An 18,041-nucleotide genomic window follows, 5' to 3' on the forward strand; every position below is an offset into this window, starting at 1 on the left:
AAACAAGTGGAAAGGCACAGGTTAGGAAGTCTTGTTTGTGCTCCATGCTTAAAAGTATCTCATATTTAACATTCACAACCCCCTAAAAAGTACAAAGTCACGAAGAAGCAAGTCATGATGTCATCACCACTAAATTTATCTTGTCGCACCAAAAAAAATTAATCGCAGTTGTAAATTGCAACACAAGTTTTAAATTTTTACACATTAAGGTTGGTCGGCAAGAATATGGATTTAATTCCTTGTGTCAAAACTGCAACTTACAGTTTCGGTTCATTTAAAACTTCTAAAAATATCATAGATCTTACACATTTAGTCATTGTTTTTGATAATTTCCAAACCTTTCAGATACTTTTTTACCTTATCCACTCTCAAGACTGATCTGTGCAACTGCTTTCTGCACAACTTTTAATACAAATGTCTTTAAAATCACTTTTTTGTCCCCAACAATCTCGTTCTTCACCATAAAACTTGTCTGAAATCTACTTTTATTGCATTCACAATTAAATATTGACATGGTGAAAAACAACAACCAATATTATTTACAAACACAACATTTTTCTACAATACTCCAGGTTTTGATTTCAATCCAATACATTTTGCATTAAAAGTTTCCACAGTACATTTTATGGAAAATATTTACACATAATTATTACTGCTGTTTCATGCTTATTGACCAATCCAGAAACTACAATTGTTATGCAGTTGTGATGTCATAATGCCTACTGTTGCAACTTTTCTGTAACTATGCGCAAATTGTTTTCACTTCTTTCAATCTCCTCCTTTCTTCTCTCTTCAGTTATGTCTGTTGCCATTCTGTAAGCTTGGATTGCTTTTTGATAAAAATCCACGGTTTCATTCAGTCGATTTGTTTCCATGCAAACATGACCAAGGTTGTTTAACAAATGTCCGAACACTTTTGCTTTGCTGAGTTTTCACCAAACTGTTTCCTCATCATTTCAAGTCCAAGTTTAATTGTTGATTCTAATCTCCGATTAAACCTTGAATCCATGCAATCGAGTGCGAACACCACAAGTCACTTACACCTTTAATTCCTTCTTCCACGTTTTCAATAATTAGTATTTTGAGTCTCATAATTTTCATCAGTGGGATCACATGACGACGAATTATTCGTTTGTTTTCAAGTTTTTGATTCGAATCTGATGTTTCCATCAAATCTCTGCATGTCAGACTCAAACCCCGAACACAACCCTCCATACCTTTCACCCTTGTCACGTCATCGTGATGCCTTGAATAAAATTCACCTCCAAGTTCGTAAAATAAAATCGATTCCAAACATTTTCCCTCTTCTCTCTTTTCATCTCCAGTTGTTTTCAATTCTTCTGCAGTTGCCCCAAGACCTTCAAGTGACCTTGAAAGTTGGTTTTTTGTTTCATTTGCTTCAGAATATTTGTCTTGTTTCAACAAATTCACGTAAATTTTTTTCAGGGAATTTGGATCGATGTTTTTATCTGAAATAAAATAGAAATTGATTTTTGATTTAAATAAACCCGACATCTTGCTTATCCGTACCCTGACGTTCATTTCAAAGTGTAAATTCTCGCGGAAAATGTGTTGGTGGCGCTAAAGAGCATCAACGGATATTTTTTTATAAATGGGGATTTTTTAGGAAAAATTACAGAAAAAAATTATGCATTTTATTTGTGACTTTTGTTACTCCAAAATGAAACAAAAATATGTCACTGCACAGAAAAATAATTTGTGTTTATCGCCTAATAAACTTCACAATTTTTTTTACTGATGCCTGTACTTTTAACGTTTCAACTGTTTCAACTGACTGTTTTTGCAAGATGCATAGATTGACACAAAATTTATGGGGGAAAACAATTCTTCTACTATTGCAAAGCTTACACAAATACCTTTACGAGTAACGGCAGAGTTATGTGCGTTTAAAGTTTTGTCGACTAGCGTATCTGATAAGTCGGCGAGCCGAGTGATCGAAATCAGCGAGGGTCAAGGCCGCGCGGCGGGCAGAGAGATCGGGGCGAAGCTACGACATACATTGTTACGAAATAAGCAATGGAGAAGCCGATTGTTCAGAACTAGTTGAATGTTTGTACCCAGCCAAAGGCAAGAACTCTTTTTCGATCATTGTTTATTGTTAATATATGTAAATTTAATTTCGTTTACTTTATTTTGCAGCCTACAAGAGTGGAGAAGTATGGCGTTGGAGTATCTGGGAAGCAAACGATGTGGCGGGTTCCCGTCAAAAGCAGTCGGAAACGGTTGCTGTATATTTCCGACAGCAATGCTCGGAAATACGTTTTGCCTTATGAGGTAAAACCATCTAATTCTTTTTCTTTTGATTTTGCAGCTTTAAGCATGCCTGGTGGTACCATCTGCCATGCAATACAGGAACTTTCTAAAAGTCTAGCGAGAGATCGAGGAGGGAAAGCACCCAAAGGTCGTGTCGCAATCGAGAGAGTACGAGAGTTTCGAAGGAGAAACCCCGCCCCACTTTCGAAGTGCGCAAAAGGACAAGCTCGAGGTAACCTAACAGTAGACATGTTTGTGTCAGCATTATCCACGTACACTTCATTTGACCCTCATACCCCCTCTTCATGGCATGTATTGATAAAGCATTTTTTTGCCGAAGACATGTCCAAAAAACGGGTTAACAAAATTCTAAATCTAAAATACTTCTGAGCAAAACATGAAGGACAAATAAAATCTCGATTTGTTTGGCGACTGTAATGTTGATGGTAAAACCGAAGACAATATTAATGGTGAAGAAATAACTGACGAAATCTTTGAACATCAATCCAATGTTGAGCGTAGTCTTGTCGACATAAATCCCCCCTGTGTAAGCGACGAGGGTGAAGTAGGTGAAGATAACGTGGATAATGCTGATGTTTGTGTTGCGAATCGCTAGTTTCACGCGGCCAAAGTTTTGTTAACTGGGAATTTTTTCTGTTACCTTTCACGGGGAGCGCAAAAAGTTGGAAAATATAGGGGGTATGGTTAATATTCTTCAAATTTGAGAAGGTGCGCGTTTTTTATCGCGAACAAGATTAATATTTTTTGATAGTATGGACGCCAAAGAATATCTGCCCTTAAGGATTTCAGCGGGAATCGATGTTTACTTATGGTTATGACATAGCAAACATTTAATATTCATATGATAAGCAATGTGGAGCCAATAACATGAATTGTGTATAAGCTGCAGACAGATGGCCACTGTTTCGACCTAAAGGTCTCATCAGTGCAGCTGGTGTGACTATAAGACGACTTTGCTGACCAAACGGCCAAGCAAAGACTTCCACTTGGTGGTGACTATACAATCACCGTCATCCGTTGGGCACCAAACTAGGTGCAACCTTACGGAGAAAACAAGGTGGAAACACTATGGCCAAGCAAAGCTCAGCCAATAGTTGAGTGGAAGTCTTTGCTTGGCCGTTTGGTCAGGAAAGTCGTCTTATAGTCACACCAGCTGTACTGATGAGACCTTTTAGGTCGAAACAGTGGCCATCTGTCTGCAGCTTATACACATTTCATATTCATATTCGAATATGAGCGTAATTTTTAAAAGTTCAGCCAGTGATCTATTTTTGTGTGGAAAAAGTAAGTCGCTACCTCGTAAGGCGGCCGAGTAACCCGCGTTCAAACTTTTGTCAACTGGCCATTTTTTTTGTCAACTAACATCCCTCTGGTCCATGACCCTATGTTGTTCACATACAGATTAGTGACCACGATTGTTTGTTCAATTATTTTGATGTTGGATAAAACTTTGCTTTACTATAAACTATTCCCACTGTTTTGCAAAGGTTTTAAAGAACATTAAAGTTATTTTCCGAATCATGAACAAACGCGTTATTTATAAATATTACCCAAGTCAGCAATTAACTTTCTGAATATAAAAGTTTAGCTTGTTAAATAACGCAACCCAGATCACGTTACCTGTTTGCTGCGTTGTTTCCTGTGTTGCATTTTCTGTATCTCCACTTGGTGGACGACTGTATGTTTCGTCATGAGAAGTAGTTGAACGCTCCTCAGTGCCTTGAATTTGTTCTGCAATAAAATAAAATGTATCAGGTGACATTAAAAATGATTTGCGACACACATTTTCTGAAATTCTTAATGGTTACATTCAAATCAACAAGGGTGTTTATGCCTTGGTTGTACTTGGCACCAGTGCACTTAATTGTGTTTGTGTAAGTGTGTAGAAACAACACTCTATAAATGCAAGTTATAACAAAGGTCTATACTGGTTAATTGGATGTCTTCAACTGTTGCTCTCTGTATCTCAGCTTGAACAACGTCACCAGATGTACTCGGAATAACTTTCCTTTTAGTGTCTAAAAAACAAAATTTTGGCAACAATTTTAACAATAAGTAATGACACACAAAATTTTCACAACTAATGAAGAATCTTTCATATTTGAAAAAAAACAGCAAGGCATGGACAAGAGTTGAAAAAGTAGAGTTTACCTACAGGCATGCATTAATCCAAAGGACAGCCTATGCTATTGAATCTTGATTGAGTTTACTACAAATTGCGCTGCAATGTTTGTAAAATTATTGGAGATAATACACTTATTTTAAGAAATTTGTATTACAACTAACTCTGCCATTTTTTCTGCTCTGACATGTGTATTATTTTTGCTTCCAAAAAGGGAGAATGCCCTTTCTCTAATGGGCCTTCGAAGTAAAAAGTGCCAAGGTGGTTAATGGTGTTACAGAGCTAGGCGGCAATATCACAACAATGTTTTACTGCACGCATTCTGACCAACTGAATTTAATTGTGTGTTGCAAATACTTGCAAGTTCCATCAAGATTTCAGGAAATTAACATTTGGACCACCAAATATTTCAGTATATATTAATGCATTAGCATAGGACATTTGTATAATACTACAAGATGTATAACATAGCAACCTAAAAGTTAATACTTACAAGTATTTTTGCCAGAAGAGTCGTCTTGTAGTATTAACTAATGTATGATTGTACACACAGACAGCCAAAAGGTAAAAAGCAAATTAAAACTATACCTGTACATTGTCGACAGCAAACAGTCATGAACCAAGAAAACACTTTGTCCAACGAGCATGACTTGGATCTGGCTGAACCTAAATAAGTGCAGTTATTAAACCAATAATTTGGATAGTTTTGTTTGTATAAACATTTGAAAATGGTGGTCAAAAAAAAATGAAAACGTGGAATCAGCCGAGATGCTTGTTTTTTGATCATTTCAAATCACCCAATTGCATAAACCCTTACTGATGAAGCTTGAAATGTGTTGGCATACCAAGTATGCTGAAGTAAAATTAAAGGATGCATACTGGTATTTCAATGGAAATAAGTTTCGGTTGAATGAGCAAGGAACACCGATAGTTGCTTGAAGCGCCCCCCAGGGGGCATTTTGCCCCTGGTCGGACATTATTTTAGCTGAATAGGCTGCAAAATATGTAAGTTTGTTTTGCAAAAATAAGAATCACAAAAACCTCATTCAATTTGCTATTTAAATGTTGGCCCCAACCCCTTTCTAAGCAATGGCAAAAAAAATTGTCACAGGAAAGTTGCTTTGGTTGCCCCCTAGGACTGTTTTTGTCCATTTAAACTTTCAAGTTGCACTTAGCCTGGTTTCAGATATTGCAATTACATGTGGAAGTAATCGACATGAGGAAAGCAATTCCTCCAGAAATTTTAAATTGTGCAATATACTTCGAAAATTTGAATGCATTAGTAATCAGAACAGTTGCATTATTTACGACTGTTACCCAACAGCAATATACATACTGAATACAAAAGTTTAGCTTAGTAAAAAAAAGCAACCTATATCAAGTTACCTGTTTGCTGCATTATCAAGTTACCTGTTTCTCCATTTGATGAACGACTGTATATTTCATCATCATAAGTAGTTGAATAGTAGTCCCCATCAGCGCATTGTTCTGCAAAAAATTAACATGTATCAGGTGACATTGAAAATGATAGCAACTCCACATAAATAGAATTTTTGCAATATATCTCCATTATTACATCAAAATGATAAACAAGCGTTGTTATGCCATGAATGTATTTGTTACCATTACACGTAGGCGTTGATTTAGGGGTGACATGTCAATAATAGCTGTAATAGATTTTTTAATAGTTAACAATTCATATTTTTGGCTCCACATTGCTTATCATATGAATATGAAATGTTTGCTATGTCATAACCATAAGTAAACATCGATTTCCGCTGAAATCCTTAAGGGCAGATATTCTTTGGCGTCCATACTATCTAAAAATATTAAACTTGTTCGCGAGAAAAAACGCGCACCTTCTCAAATTTGAAGAATATTAACCATATCCCCCATATTTTCCAACGTTTTGCGAAGGACATGTCAAAACCAGTCAACAGAATTTTAAAACATTATACTGCTTTGCAAAAGAATGGAACAGTTGTCGCTTGTAAAATTATAACAATTATGATGAAAACTCTAAACACCACTAAAAGGCAAAACATTTCCTAGCTTGGCGTTGGCACATATTTGTATGCATATCGGGTATTATAAATTCTCCAGAACCCTGCAATGCAATTATAAAAACTCCACCTGACAAGTGTCTCCAGGGGCGTATCCAGGAATTTTTAAAGGGGGGGGTCCAAATTTTTTAGGGAATTCCCCGATTTTCAGGTATAAACTAAGGTTAATTGTGGGCGAGAATCGCAAAATACGAACGCCGGTGTTCGCGCCAATCGTCATATAAAAGGTGGCTTTCTGGCTTGCGCAATTGTGTAACGCTATGGGACACTCGATGCGAGGTTTTGCCGTATAGTGCTTGCGCCGTAGTGTTATTACTACTGCTTTCAAAGTTTAACAACTAAACTAATTGACTTTCACGCAAGTAAACCGCTAGTCATTGCAACGTGGCCACTGAAAAACGACGTTTCGTCCGTAAACTGACGAAAAATGACCTTTGTTTCGTAACAATGCAACATGTTTGGTAACAATGCCAAGTGTTCGGTAACAATGCTCCCTGTTTGGAAACAATGGCTAATGCAAGCACGATGCGGTTTTCTGGTCAACGTCAAAGAAAATTTCTGGTTTTCACGCGGATTTTGACAAAAAAATACAGTGGCGTCTGTTTAGTTATCAACAAGGACCAAAATATTTCACAAAAGGGGGGGGTCCGGACCCCTCGCCCCCCTCCCTCCCCTGGATACGCCCATGAGTGTCTCCAATTATGTTGTGCTGCTGTGACATCGGACGACCCTTCGTCTATTGTGTAGTTTTTTGGGATTAGCAAATAGAGTGTAAACTTAAAACTTCACCAAATGCATGTTTCCAATATTACCTGCTCGAAGTTCAGAAACCACTTGACCTTGAGTGGAATCAGAAATTGTTCGATTAAGGGTAAATTCACCAAGTGCAGAAGATCGGTTTCCTGCATCAGAGTTTGGGTTGGAATCTGTGACCAAAATACAAACTTATTTAAACTTAAAGGTTTTCACCAGGTGATGATTAGTTAATGGTGAAATTGCCGTTAAAAGAAAAACAATACTATTTTCTTGCACGGTGCAGTACCTGGTCCATATCCTACCACAGTGCTGCTGTAACAATAATGCACTAGGTTATCACCATTTATAAGTTTGTTTAAATAACAGTAAAGAATCTGAGAATGGGTTTAGCCACAGGCATATCCAGGATTTTCAAGAGGGTGTCGAAATTTTTTTGGGATTCCACGATTTTCCGGTGTAAACTAGGGTTAATTGTGGTCGAGCATTTGCAAAATCTGAACGTGTTGGCGCAAATCGTCGCATAAACTGTGGCTTTCTGGCTTGCGCAATTGTGTAACGCTATGGAACACTCGATGCGAGTTTTTGCGGTAGTGCTTGCGCCATAGTTTCATTACTACTACTTTCAAAGAAAGGCTTGGATATATTTGTTAGCAGAAGGGATCAAACGTGGGCTTACGTTATCAAGAAAACAAACAAATAAAAACTATTTTTCAAGCAGTAGCCTTATATTCCTCTTTGAACCTATGCGAGCGTTAACAGTTGTTATCAACATGCGTAATATTGGCAACGTGTTTAACAGCTAAACTAGTTGTCTTTACACACAAGAAACCCGCTTGCCATTGCAATAACGTGACCACTAAAAATGTCCTTACTAACAAAAAACGACACTTGTTTCGTAACGAAGCAACTTGTTTGGTAACAATGCAAACGGGGACCCCCCTGGATACCCCAATGGATGCTTTTCTGGCATAAAGTTTCACAAACATTAACTTGTATTCTATCGACTAACAACATCAATTTCAAACGTCAAAACAGGGTTTTCAAAGTGACAAACGATAGCTTTTCGACATATTAGGTTTGAGGTTTACAGATCCAAGCCTAACAACTCGTCTCTTGAAAGTCCTGTAGCAATATTGCCAAACCTTTTTCAGCGATTTTCAAATTTCTGCAAAAAAAAATCGCCTAGCTGCGCCCAATTGTAGTGAAGTTAATATAGTAAGTTAACTTTATTATACCGATAGTTATTTCATGCCACGGTTGACTGCACTCGGCCCCCAAAAAACATAAAAAATGGAAAACTGAGACCGTAAGGCCGGGTCCACACTCACGCTTTGCGCCGGCGAATTCTTTGTTTGTTTCAATGTCCCGAGCGTACACCCGCACGCCGGCGTATAATGAAACAAACAAAGAATCCGCCGGCGCAAAGCGTTTTGAATTTCTTCAAGTTTTGAATTTCTAAAACTCTACCAATTGTCCCCATAGCGCAAGGACATAAAATAGCACGAACACCCACGACAACACGACCAGTTGTGCGAAAAAGCGCTCAAAAGCAATCATGACCTGAACTGGCTTGACATTTAAAAGTACAAATTCACCAATCTTAAGCGGTCTGTAAATCAAAACCAACCTAAAAATCTTTCCTGTCTTGTTGAATAGCAATCAAGTGGAACCAATCGATCAAGGTCGATAGGAAAGGGATCTTTGATGTCCATCTGTCTGACAACATCTTCCACTTGTTGCTCGATCACTTCTGGGTTTTGCTGGTCGAGAAGTTGCTGCAATCTCTCACAGATTTCGATCATCGTTGGTCGTTTAGATGGATCTTGATCCCAACACTGCTTCATCAGCTGCCCCAGGTTTTCAACGATTACTCTGTCCCTGTCGTTGAGATTAAGCTTCAATTCCTCTAATATGGAACAGTTTGGTCTTGTTCCTTCCTTGATGGAATCCAGAAGAGGCTGTAGATTGTCATGCGCAAAAGGCAATGCACGCACGACAACGGTAAACACCATCACACCGAAAGCGTAAGCATCAAGTTCTTTAGTGGGTTTCATGGTGAGGTCTCTTAGTTTTTCAGGAGCCGTGTACATCGGTGTGTATTGGGGTCTTTCCTTCTTGCTTCTTGCCGAGGAATTTACAGTCATCGAACCTGTGGTTGTTGCGAGTTCAGCACTTCCAAAGTCGCACACTTTGAGGCGCAGCCATTTAGTAAGCAAGCCATTCTCTGGTTTGACGTCTCCGTGAACCATTCTCTTCAGAGGTAAACCATGGCAAGCTTTGAGACCTTTTGCAGCATCAAGTAAAAGCCGGACACGTAAGGGAAATCCCAATGAAATAGAATGATTCAGTAATAACTGAAGCAAGTTTCCATATTCGCAGAACTCCATGACGATCCCGATGGCAAAAGGCCATTTGGTCCAACCGTAGACACGAACTATGTTGTCATGATCTCCTAGTTTGTGCAGGTTTTCCATTTCTTCCCAAAATCTGCATGAAATTTGTTTTAGGAAACTACAATTTCAAGGTAAAATAAGCTGCACTTACATTCGTTTGAATATCTCCTCGTCTTGGGGTCCGCCAGCTTGGATGACTTTTACTGCAACAAATCGTTTCAAACGAATATGATACCCAATCAAGACATCTCCAAATCCACCAGTTCCAGCAATAAAGTTGACTGGATCACATTGAATGTCCCCAGCGTTGATTGAACGGTACTGGAAAAACGATTTATTATGAGCATTTAAATCAGATATTTACAAATATGCAAAAACTTCCCGAGCCATATAATGTAATAATTTTTTATTATTTAATCCACACAACATGCTTGAAAGTTGCAATAGTCCCAACGTTTGCAAATTAAGAAATCGTTACGTACCTTATCTGAGGCCATCACCACAAGATGTTGTGAAGGTCAACAACAATGTCACGAAGCAATGAGCATAATCCAATGGAGAAAGCAATATTACTAATCACATAAATCCTATTAATACAAATCCTGCAGGTCGTGGTTTGATTAAAATAATATGCAAGATTCGGGAGATATATTTTCAAATTTTATGAACATGTTTTGATAAAATGCAAAGACTATTTGTAACTTTATTTTAACAAAACTTTTTAGTCATTACTATCACTGACAAGAATTGTAAGGCGCATCTGCTGTTCGTTAGATTACCTTTTGTTTCCTTGGACATTCAGGGTTGCCAAGGGTGGAAAGCTCGCTAGGAAATCTCACAAAGCGGCTGTATCACATCACAAGCTACCCATTGTTACGTTCTAATCGTATTACAAAAACACGAAGAGTTGAACAGAAGGTATTTAGCCCTACACAGCACTGGTTCTCAGACTTTTGAGTTTGCGACGCATTGGAATAGCTTCACGATACTTGCGACAAACCAATCTATCGCGACGATCAGTAGCTTTGATTACAATTTTAAATCGCAAAAAACTGACTTAAATTGTTATTTGTCTCTATCTCTCCTTAAAAAACTCACATTTTGTAGGTATAAATTGTAACGCGACGACCTTGGAAACCCAAAACAACGCATCAAGGTCATCGCTACGCACAACATGGAAACCTTGGTTTTTCACAATACAAGATGTCTTCCCAGTCCAAAGCGGAAACATTTTTACAAGATGTCTTCCCAGTCCAAAGCGGAAACATATACTGTCACGGCTCTCATGATACACCGAGTTCTTACAATTTACTCATGAGCCTCGTTAATAGCAGCAGCTTTGCTCGGTGGTCCACCGTATCCATAATCATCAGAATATTCATCCGATCTCGATCCACAAGTTGAACAAATGGCGATTCCTCCTGATACAAGAGATAGAGCTTCACCAACCCAACCCAGGAATAAACTTTCACCGTAAATCCACCTGCGAAGCAATGACAGAGACGTTTGATTTTGACCGGTTGCAAATTTTGTTTGTTTAACTGAGGTATTTTAATTCAAGTCCGAGGGCTTCAAGAAATACGTCAATCTTCACATTCTAAATAAACAAGTATCAACTTGCATCCATAAAGTTATGTGTGATAGGAATTATATTCCCCCCAGTAGAAAGTGAGTCACGTGAATGTAGTGACGTCATAAACTAGTTTGGGTGGCACTTGAGGTCACACGAGAGTCGCGTCAAAAGTCTAGGATTGCTTTCAAATTTCCAATCAATGAAAGGACTTCTTCTTCATTAATTGATTCTCGTGCGACACCAAGCGGGAAACTTACATGCAAATGAGTGCTGTAAGCGTGCGCTGATTAAATTTAATTATATTTCGGATGGATTTTTTTGTAGAAACTTTTTCCTATCTATGTTTCCAATGTCAAAGAAGTAACTCATCCTAAATCACATTCCGAATCTCCAAACTCTTCCTACTGCAGGAGTTATTTTTCTGTATATAAATAAATGGTCTCAGTCAAATGATACGCGAAGTTTAAAGTTTTTTATGTGTTGTTTGCAGCTTGTAGTGTTGCACTACACTAAATATAATTGTCAATAAATGTGTGTTTCACTTTGAGACAGATGTCAAAACATTTTACTACATTCTGGAAAAATATTATGATTATTTCTACATTTTTTTATTGTTTAGTTTCAGAGTGTTTAGTGCGTGCAACCATAGAATTGTAAAACTTCCCGTGGTTAACAAACATATTTTTATACGATTATCCTTTATGTGACATGTTTGATTTCTATTAAAGGAAGTATCAAATTGGGAAATACCCTCCACATGCTTAATTTTTGATAATGAGCATTGTAATTTCGAAAGTGACGTAACAAACCAATCAGTTATATACCAAATAACATTTTCCGGTTGAACAAGCAAAGAAGCACAATCTTGCAATTTGAAATTAGTTTTGCGGAATAATTTATTTTTCATACGATGGGAAGTTAATGGCCACGGTGAAAGCGGGTATCAAAGCCAGTTATCTGCAGCTCATTATCGTTAATCCCAGGCTACTTCTACACTTAAATGTAAATTTTCGTTTTTCTTGCAGGCTTGGCAGTACTGGTCTGTAAGGCATTTGTAACCGGTCCCTAGAGAGGAAAGTTTATTGGCATTAATTTAAGGGTGCGACATGCTTTATATTCACGCAGCTGCAAATGCCAGTTGAGCACTTATCCAGCCAGAGGACAATCATTGTTCACTTGCTACACCATGAAGATCAGCCTATGGAAATACTACCTCGTTACACTGGTCTGTAGTGCAAATTAGGTTGGAGAACTCTGCACCATGACACATGTGGAAAACCCTGATCCTCACAGAATTCTATGTAACATAGAAATATGTGCGAACATAAACATGCTTTGCTACTCTTTGTTGTTAACCAATCTAAATGTACTTTTAGTCATTAAATAACAAAACACTGATAAATTGTTTGAAACAAGTTACAACAAAATATTTGTTTAACTTTCTACCTGATGAGTATACAATACTACATTTCATTGTTAAATCGTATCGTATATAGGCCTACTTGTTTTAATGTCAATTTTTTTGGCACAGTTCCAACCGATACTCGAACATTGACACATTATGACATCAGAGAAGGTTGATCATCCTTCCACAACGAACCACGTCCTGATGACATCATTCAACGTCCATCAATTTCTGGGTTCGATTTTGAAGATCATATCAATCATCAGGAATCACAAGTTTTGAAAGGTTAGGATTACAACATGGTTGTATGGGTTTATGGTACATGCTGATCAGAAAAGTTTCAAAAGGTTGCATTCACCTGATATAGTTAATGATTCTGTAAGCTTGATTGTTGTATCATGAATACAGTTCGTGCAAAGCTATTCCCAGATTATTTTTGTGCCACTATAGGATATAAATGGTGGTAACACATTGCATTATTGTTACAGCTGCTCTGTAGTAAGGATATGGGCCAGATGCTGCACTGCGCGAACACTGTCAATACTTTAACCTGTGTTAAACCAAACTATTAATGTTGTTATTTCAACAACAATTCCAGCATTCACTAATCATATGCAGAGTAACCTGTTGGAAAACCTGAACCCTGAAAGTTTAATATGTTTGTGTTTTAGTCAAAGAATCCAATCCAAACTCTGATGCAGGGAACCGATCCCAAGCACTTAGTAATGTCAACTTAACTCATTTATCCACTGATTCCACTCAAGGTCAAGTGGTTTCTGAACTTTAAGCTGGTAATATTGGAAACATGTGTTTGGTGAAGCATAATTTTACACTTTAATTACTAATGCCAAAAAACTTACTACACAATAGATCCAGTATCATCCGATGTTACAGCAGCACAGCATAATTGCAGACACTTGTCAGGTTGGGTTTGTATAATTCCAGTGTTGTGGAGAATTTATATAGATAGTTATTTATTATACACGATACACATATGAATATTCAATTGGACCGAGCGTTATTTAAACTGACAAATATTGTTGCATCTGCGAAAACCAGGGTCACCTTGAACGGTGAAACTGTCAGCATAACTAGCGGAAATCTCATATTCAATGCGGTCTTACCGCACATAAACGTGCGTTCATTTGCAAAAATGCTTGGTGGTAGAATTGCGCTGCGTGTAAGCCTTAACATAGCCCCACCCTATCTAGCGCCAAGAAAGATATTTGGCTTTTTATGGTGTCATATAATTTGGCATACCCGAAAAAATTTCAAAGTCGGCGCCTATGCTACAAACATTACAGATAAATTCCCTGTTACTTTCTGTGTTAAATTAATTTCATTATTTGTGGAAAATCGTACGAAGTAAACTAAAGTTTTTTTGATCATGGCTTCAGTTTGTTGGCAGGTAATTAAGTTTAAAACATGGATAAGTGCATTCGTTGCACAAACAATTGCTAATTTGTAATAGTGTAGTTTGCATTAACACAGAAAATGAAAATAAAAGTTTGAGAACTTCCCAATATTAATATACAGTAGTACTATAGGACTAACGCACAGGACATTATTGGGTGTACATAAAATTTTGTGTTTTATTCTAGCCAACAGTTCCCCAGCAAGTTGACTCGGGCGATTACTGGAGTGGAACCTCATTAAAACGATTCAACTTCGCTGATGATGATGAAAATGAAGACAGCATCGAAAAAATTCAATTTGTTGGTTCAACAGCAACTCTTGTCAATAAAAGGTAAAATGCAATTGTTTCAAACTTTGTCTAAGAGAGAGCTTTTGATGTAATGGTACCCCAGATTTAAAAGTTTGCTATTCTGTACTGTATTTTTTTAGGCAAGCTTTGATTGCACAGATAAACTGACATTTTGTATATTTTATTGAATTAGCTGCTTGTTTTTGCATGGATTGCGGAATTGCAAAAAATACTGTTATTTGTCCAATCAAATTCCACTTACCCCCATATACAATATTGGACTTTTAGAAGGCATTTTTTTATAAAAACTGATTGTTGGCAAGTCCAAGTATTTTTACATTTGTCATTTTTCTAGAAATCAAACAAGTGTTTATGGTCATGGTGAAAAGAGTTACGTTGCTGAGGCAACTCCACCACGAGCCACGTCGGCCATCGATGCCCAAAAAACAACAATTTTAACCTTCATCTGCAACTTTACCTCCTGCCACAAAAAGTGAATCAGTAAAATCCAACAATGTTCAACAAACCGTGACCATCACAGAAGGTAGGAATCCATGGTTACAATAACCACAAGCTGGCAGAAAATATTCAAATACTTCATTTGACAAAGTGTTGTATCTGGAAAACAGAGCTATATTTTCATAATAATGTTGTAATTACTGTCAGTAAATATGCAGTTAATATTTTATAAAACATCATCATTCTTCATCTTAAGCTGCTTCCAACTACGACAAGAAAGCTGTTCCATCCACAACAAACATGGCTCAGCTTGAAACAGAAATCAACTCTCTTCGACGCCAACTTGTGCAAGCAAAGCGAGATAGAGCTGCAGCTCCTTCAGTGTCTGACACTTTGCGTCATTTATTGGTGGGTAAAACTGCAAAGCCTACCCAGCAGTACCAAGTTTAAACCATTATTGTTTGTAATCAGATTGGCAACCCCTATGTACTTGAACTATACAAGTCGAAAGATGAAAAAACTATGCTCTGGGACAGTGCAATTCATCAACATGATGGCAATGCAATTGTTGCAGTAACTCTTTTATGCGAGACACACTTAAACGAGGTAAACTTTAAATTAATTATGTCTGGAAATGTTCAACTTCATATATTTATCTACCAATAAGGGAAACAGATTCTGATACAAAAATGGGCACTAAACATTACTTAAAATAATAAACATCTTACAATTGAAGGCCATTTACATTTAGTTTTAACATCATTACACATATCATGGCGACGATTATGGTGGCTATCTTGAGTATATGGCATATACATGTTTGTAGATATACTGACCAAGGAACGATAAATGTTTTACTTGTACTAAATAATTATCAACTTACAAATGGAACAGATTTTGAAGGCACTAAACTTTACTTAATATAGTCCAAGGCAACTTACATAATGCTTTTAATAGCGTGACAGTGGATCATTATTGTGCTTATCTGCGAGAAGCTGGTGAAGTTGATGAACTACACGAAACATTAAGTGCCCTTGGTCGAACTGAAGAAGCTGCAATGTTGAAATATAAACAATGTCTTGCATCGACCGCCACAACCACTCCTGAAATTAGATCATCGGGGTTGAAAGACTGTATTAAGTGAGTTTCTTGTGAACAGAAAGTTACAATAAATGGCCCCGAAAGATAACCCAGATATTGGTAAACTCTTACCCAAAGATGGAATCTGACCAACTTGTTCTTTCAAATATCTTACCAGGGGTTTGTATAAATGAGTGTCACTCATGAATGCTGTTAAGATTGCAGTAAAATTATGTCATTTTAGTGCAAATGATTTTGCTTTTCAGTGACAAAATAGGTTAGTTTGAAAACTATAGTGCAAACACTCCTGTCAATCATTGCATGCACATGCATTACTGCGTTGACACTCTATCTTTACTCACTTAAACCATTGGCCTGTAAAGTTTGCAAGAATTTTTCATCAATAATTTTTCCGACTGCTGTTACTTAACTTAGTCAAATAATGCATAAATTGTTCATTGGGATTTCAAAATACTCACGTTTAACCCACAGTTATCATGTGAAAGCTACAAACAAACTTCTTTTTTCAGATATTATTTTGATGCTGACATTCGTCTTGCGAATGAAACCAGTGCAATATTTGAACAAATCGCGATGATGGAACGACAATCGGCTGTGGAGGATGCTGACAGCGCTGCTGAGAAAACTGGTCAAGTCATGGTGTTTAAAAGTCACCCTCGTAAAGAAGCAATTATCCACAAACCAGTGTTGGACACTTTGTTTTATTGTTGTTATTATCATTGGGGAGAGGCAGAGGTAAATGTAAAAATAATTTCAAAATGCTTGGATAAGTTTTATGTTGATGTTTATCTTATTATTATCTGTTGTTTATTGTATATTTATACCTCTGCACAAAAACCCAGAAATTATTTAAATTTTTCAGGGTGTTTTAAGTAATCCCACTTCAATTCGCAATCAACATAAAATCAGTGAAAGGCAGTTTATGTTTACGACAATTGCAGCTTTGTGCAGAATGAGAAGGCAAAGTATTTCTGTTACACACACTTTTTTAATGTTTGTTTAAACTAATTACAATTTTTCAGATGGCGTGATATAGAAACTTTGTTGACAGTTCCACGTTCATTGTTTCGGAGTGCAAGACTGCAAGCCGTTATTGGTTTTGATCGAGTGATCGACGTTCTGAGTAAAAATCACGCTCCAGATGATGTCTGTTGTGTTTTTTACATTGTATTTTGCAACCTGTTCTTATTCTTCCATGTTTTGTTTAAAGGCTCTTGCAAAATATTGCGTTGAAATTAAAACATCCGATAAAAGATTGGAAATGGCGATGAAACTGAAATGCTACAAAGTTGTAATTGATGTAAGGCTTTATCAGCTAACATATCAGTTATTAGGTTTCAGTGCCATTGCATTGAGCCTTAGCTGCTTGTGTAAACCATTTATCTAAAAATATATATTATTACATGTTATGTATTTTTACAACTGTTACACTACATTGGATTTGAATTGAGGTAAATTATAAAGTTGAGTTTTTTGTACAGACCCTTGTTTATCAACGTGATCGACAGCAGTTGATGTTGTATCTTGATAAAATCCCGCAAGCTAACCAACATATGAGGCAGTATTTGTCAAATCAGTTAAGATCACAGGTGAGTTCCCATAACGTAGGGTTGCCAGGCAACCAGATGTCCTGAGTTTCGTTGTTAAAATTTGTGATTGTGGAAAATGACAAAAAAGTGTCCAAATGTCCAGAATTTAAAGACAAGACCCATAATTGCCTGTAAATTAACGTAAGGTTCCCGAGTTTGAATCAATACCATGCTGCTGTTAAACAAGTTTAAATTGACAACAAAACATAGTAACCTCAAGATTACACTAATCCACAAACAACACCAGTCAAAGCCTGTAAGGTCTCATCAGTGCAGCTGTTGACAGTTACACTGCAGCTCTTCAATATTATGGCTTTTTTGCCCTTATAACACCAGTCAGGTTTTTGTTTGATAGTTTTATTACTGTTAAGTATTTTATTGTTTTTCAGGAGATCAAATGGAAAAACTGATATTGTTACAAAGATATCTCTAATCTGTCGGTTTCATCCACATCCAAGTTGACTTTAACAGCATTTTGAACTTAACTCGATAACGTTATGTGTGCAATGCTATACATTATGTGATCTATACTATTACTAAACCTTGCTTTGACAACAAAATATCTGAATGTATATCGTGG

At 37.1% G+C, this 18,041-nt stretch overlaps 1 protein-coding gene and 1 pseudogene across 2 annotated transcripts; one reads left to right on the top strand and one right to left on the bottom strand.

Annotated features, from left to right (window-relative positions):
- Positions 1 to 474: 474 nt before the first annotated feature.
- LOC145889847 (uncharacterized) lies at positions 475 to 10,252 on the bottom strand. The gene is made up of 9 exons (XM_082980891.1): positions 10,112 to 10,252; positions 9,781 to 9,950; positions 8,864 to 9,723; positions 7,293 to 7,406; positions 5,828 to 5,905; positions 5,006 to 5,083; positions 4,224 to 4,313; positions 3,916 to 4,026; positions 475 to 1,469 (listed from the first exon to the last, which is right to left on the bottom strand). Exons 1-9 carry the CDS (start codon positions 10,124 to 10,126, stop codon positions 982 to 984), a joined length of 2,004 nt encoding a protein of 667 aa, XP_082837017.1. The 5' UTR covers positions 10,127 to 10,252; the 3' UTR covers positions 475 to 981.
- A 1,992-nt stretch (positions 10,253 to 12,244) lies between these two features.
- On the top strand, positions 12,245 to 17,978 carry LOC145889059 (spermatogenesis-defective protein 39 homolog; annotated as a pseudogene). The gene is made up of 15 exons (XR_014399483.1): positions 12,245 to 12,518; positions 12,734 to 12,892; positions 13,279 to 13,398; positions 13,478 to 13,531; positions 14,209 to 14,357; positions 14,656 to 14,856; positions 15,028 to 15,179; positions 15,243 to 15,377; positions 15,698 to 15,911; positions 16,382 to 16,607; positions 16,735 to 16,832; positions 16,895 to 17,018; positions 17,083 to 17,172; positions 17,354 to 17,461; positions 17,851 to 17,978. The product of XR_014399483.1 is annotated as a spermatogenesis-defective protein 39 homolog (transcript).
- Positions 17,979 to 18,041: the final 63 nt, after the last annotated feature.

The sequence above is a fragment of the Ascidia mentula genome, chromosome 2 (assembly GCF_947561715.1).
Source record: "Ascidia mentula chromosome 2, kaAscMent1.1, whole genome shotgun sequence".
NCBI classification, from domain to species: domain Eukaryota; kingdom Metazoa; phylum Chordata; class Ascidiacea; order Phlebobranchia; family Ascidiidae; genus Ascidia; species Ascidia mentula.

What these genes read in the sequence shown, in the direction of transcription:
- LOC145889847 (XM_082980891.1), bottom strand. An exon ending in GGTTTCTGAACTTCGAGCAG is followed by an intron (nt 5,906 to 7,292) that starts GTAATATTGGAA and finishes AATTTTTTGCAG; the next exon opens with AACAATGCGCTGATGGGGAC. An exon ending in TGAAGACATCCAATTAACCA is followed by an intron (nt 4,027 to 4,223) that starts GTATAGACCTTT and finishes ATTTTATTGCAG; the next exon opens with AACAAATTCAAGGCACTGAG.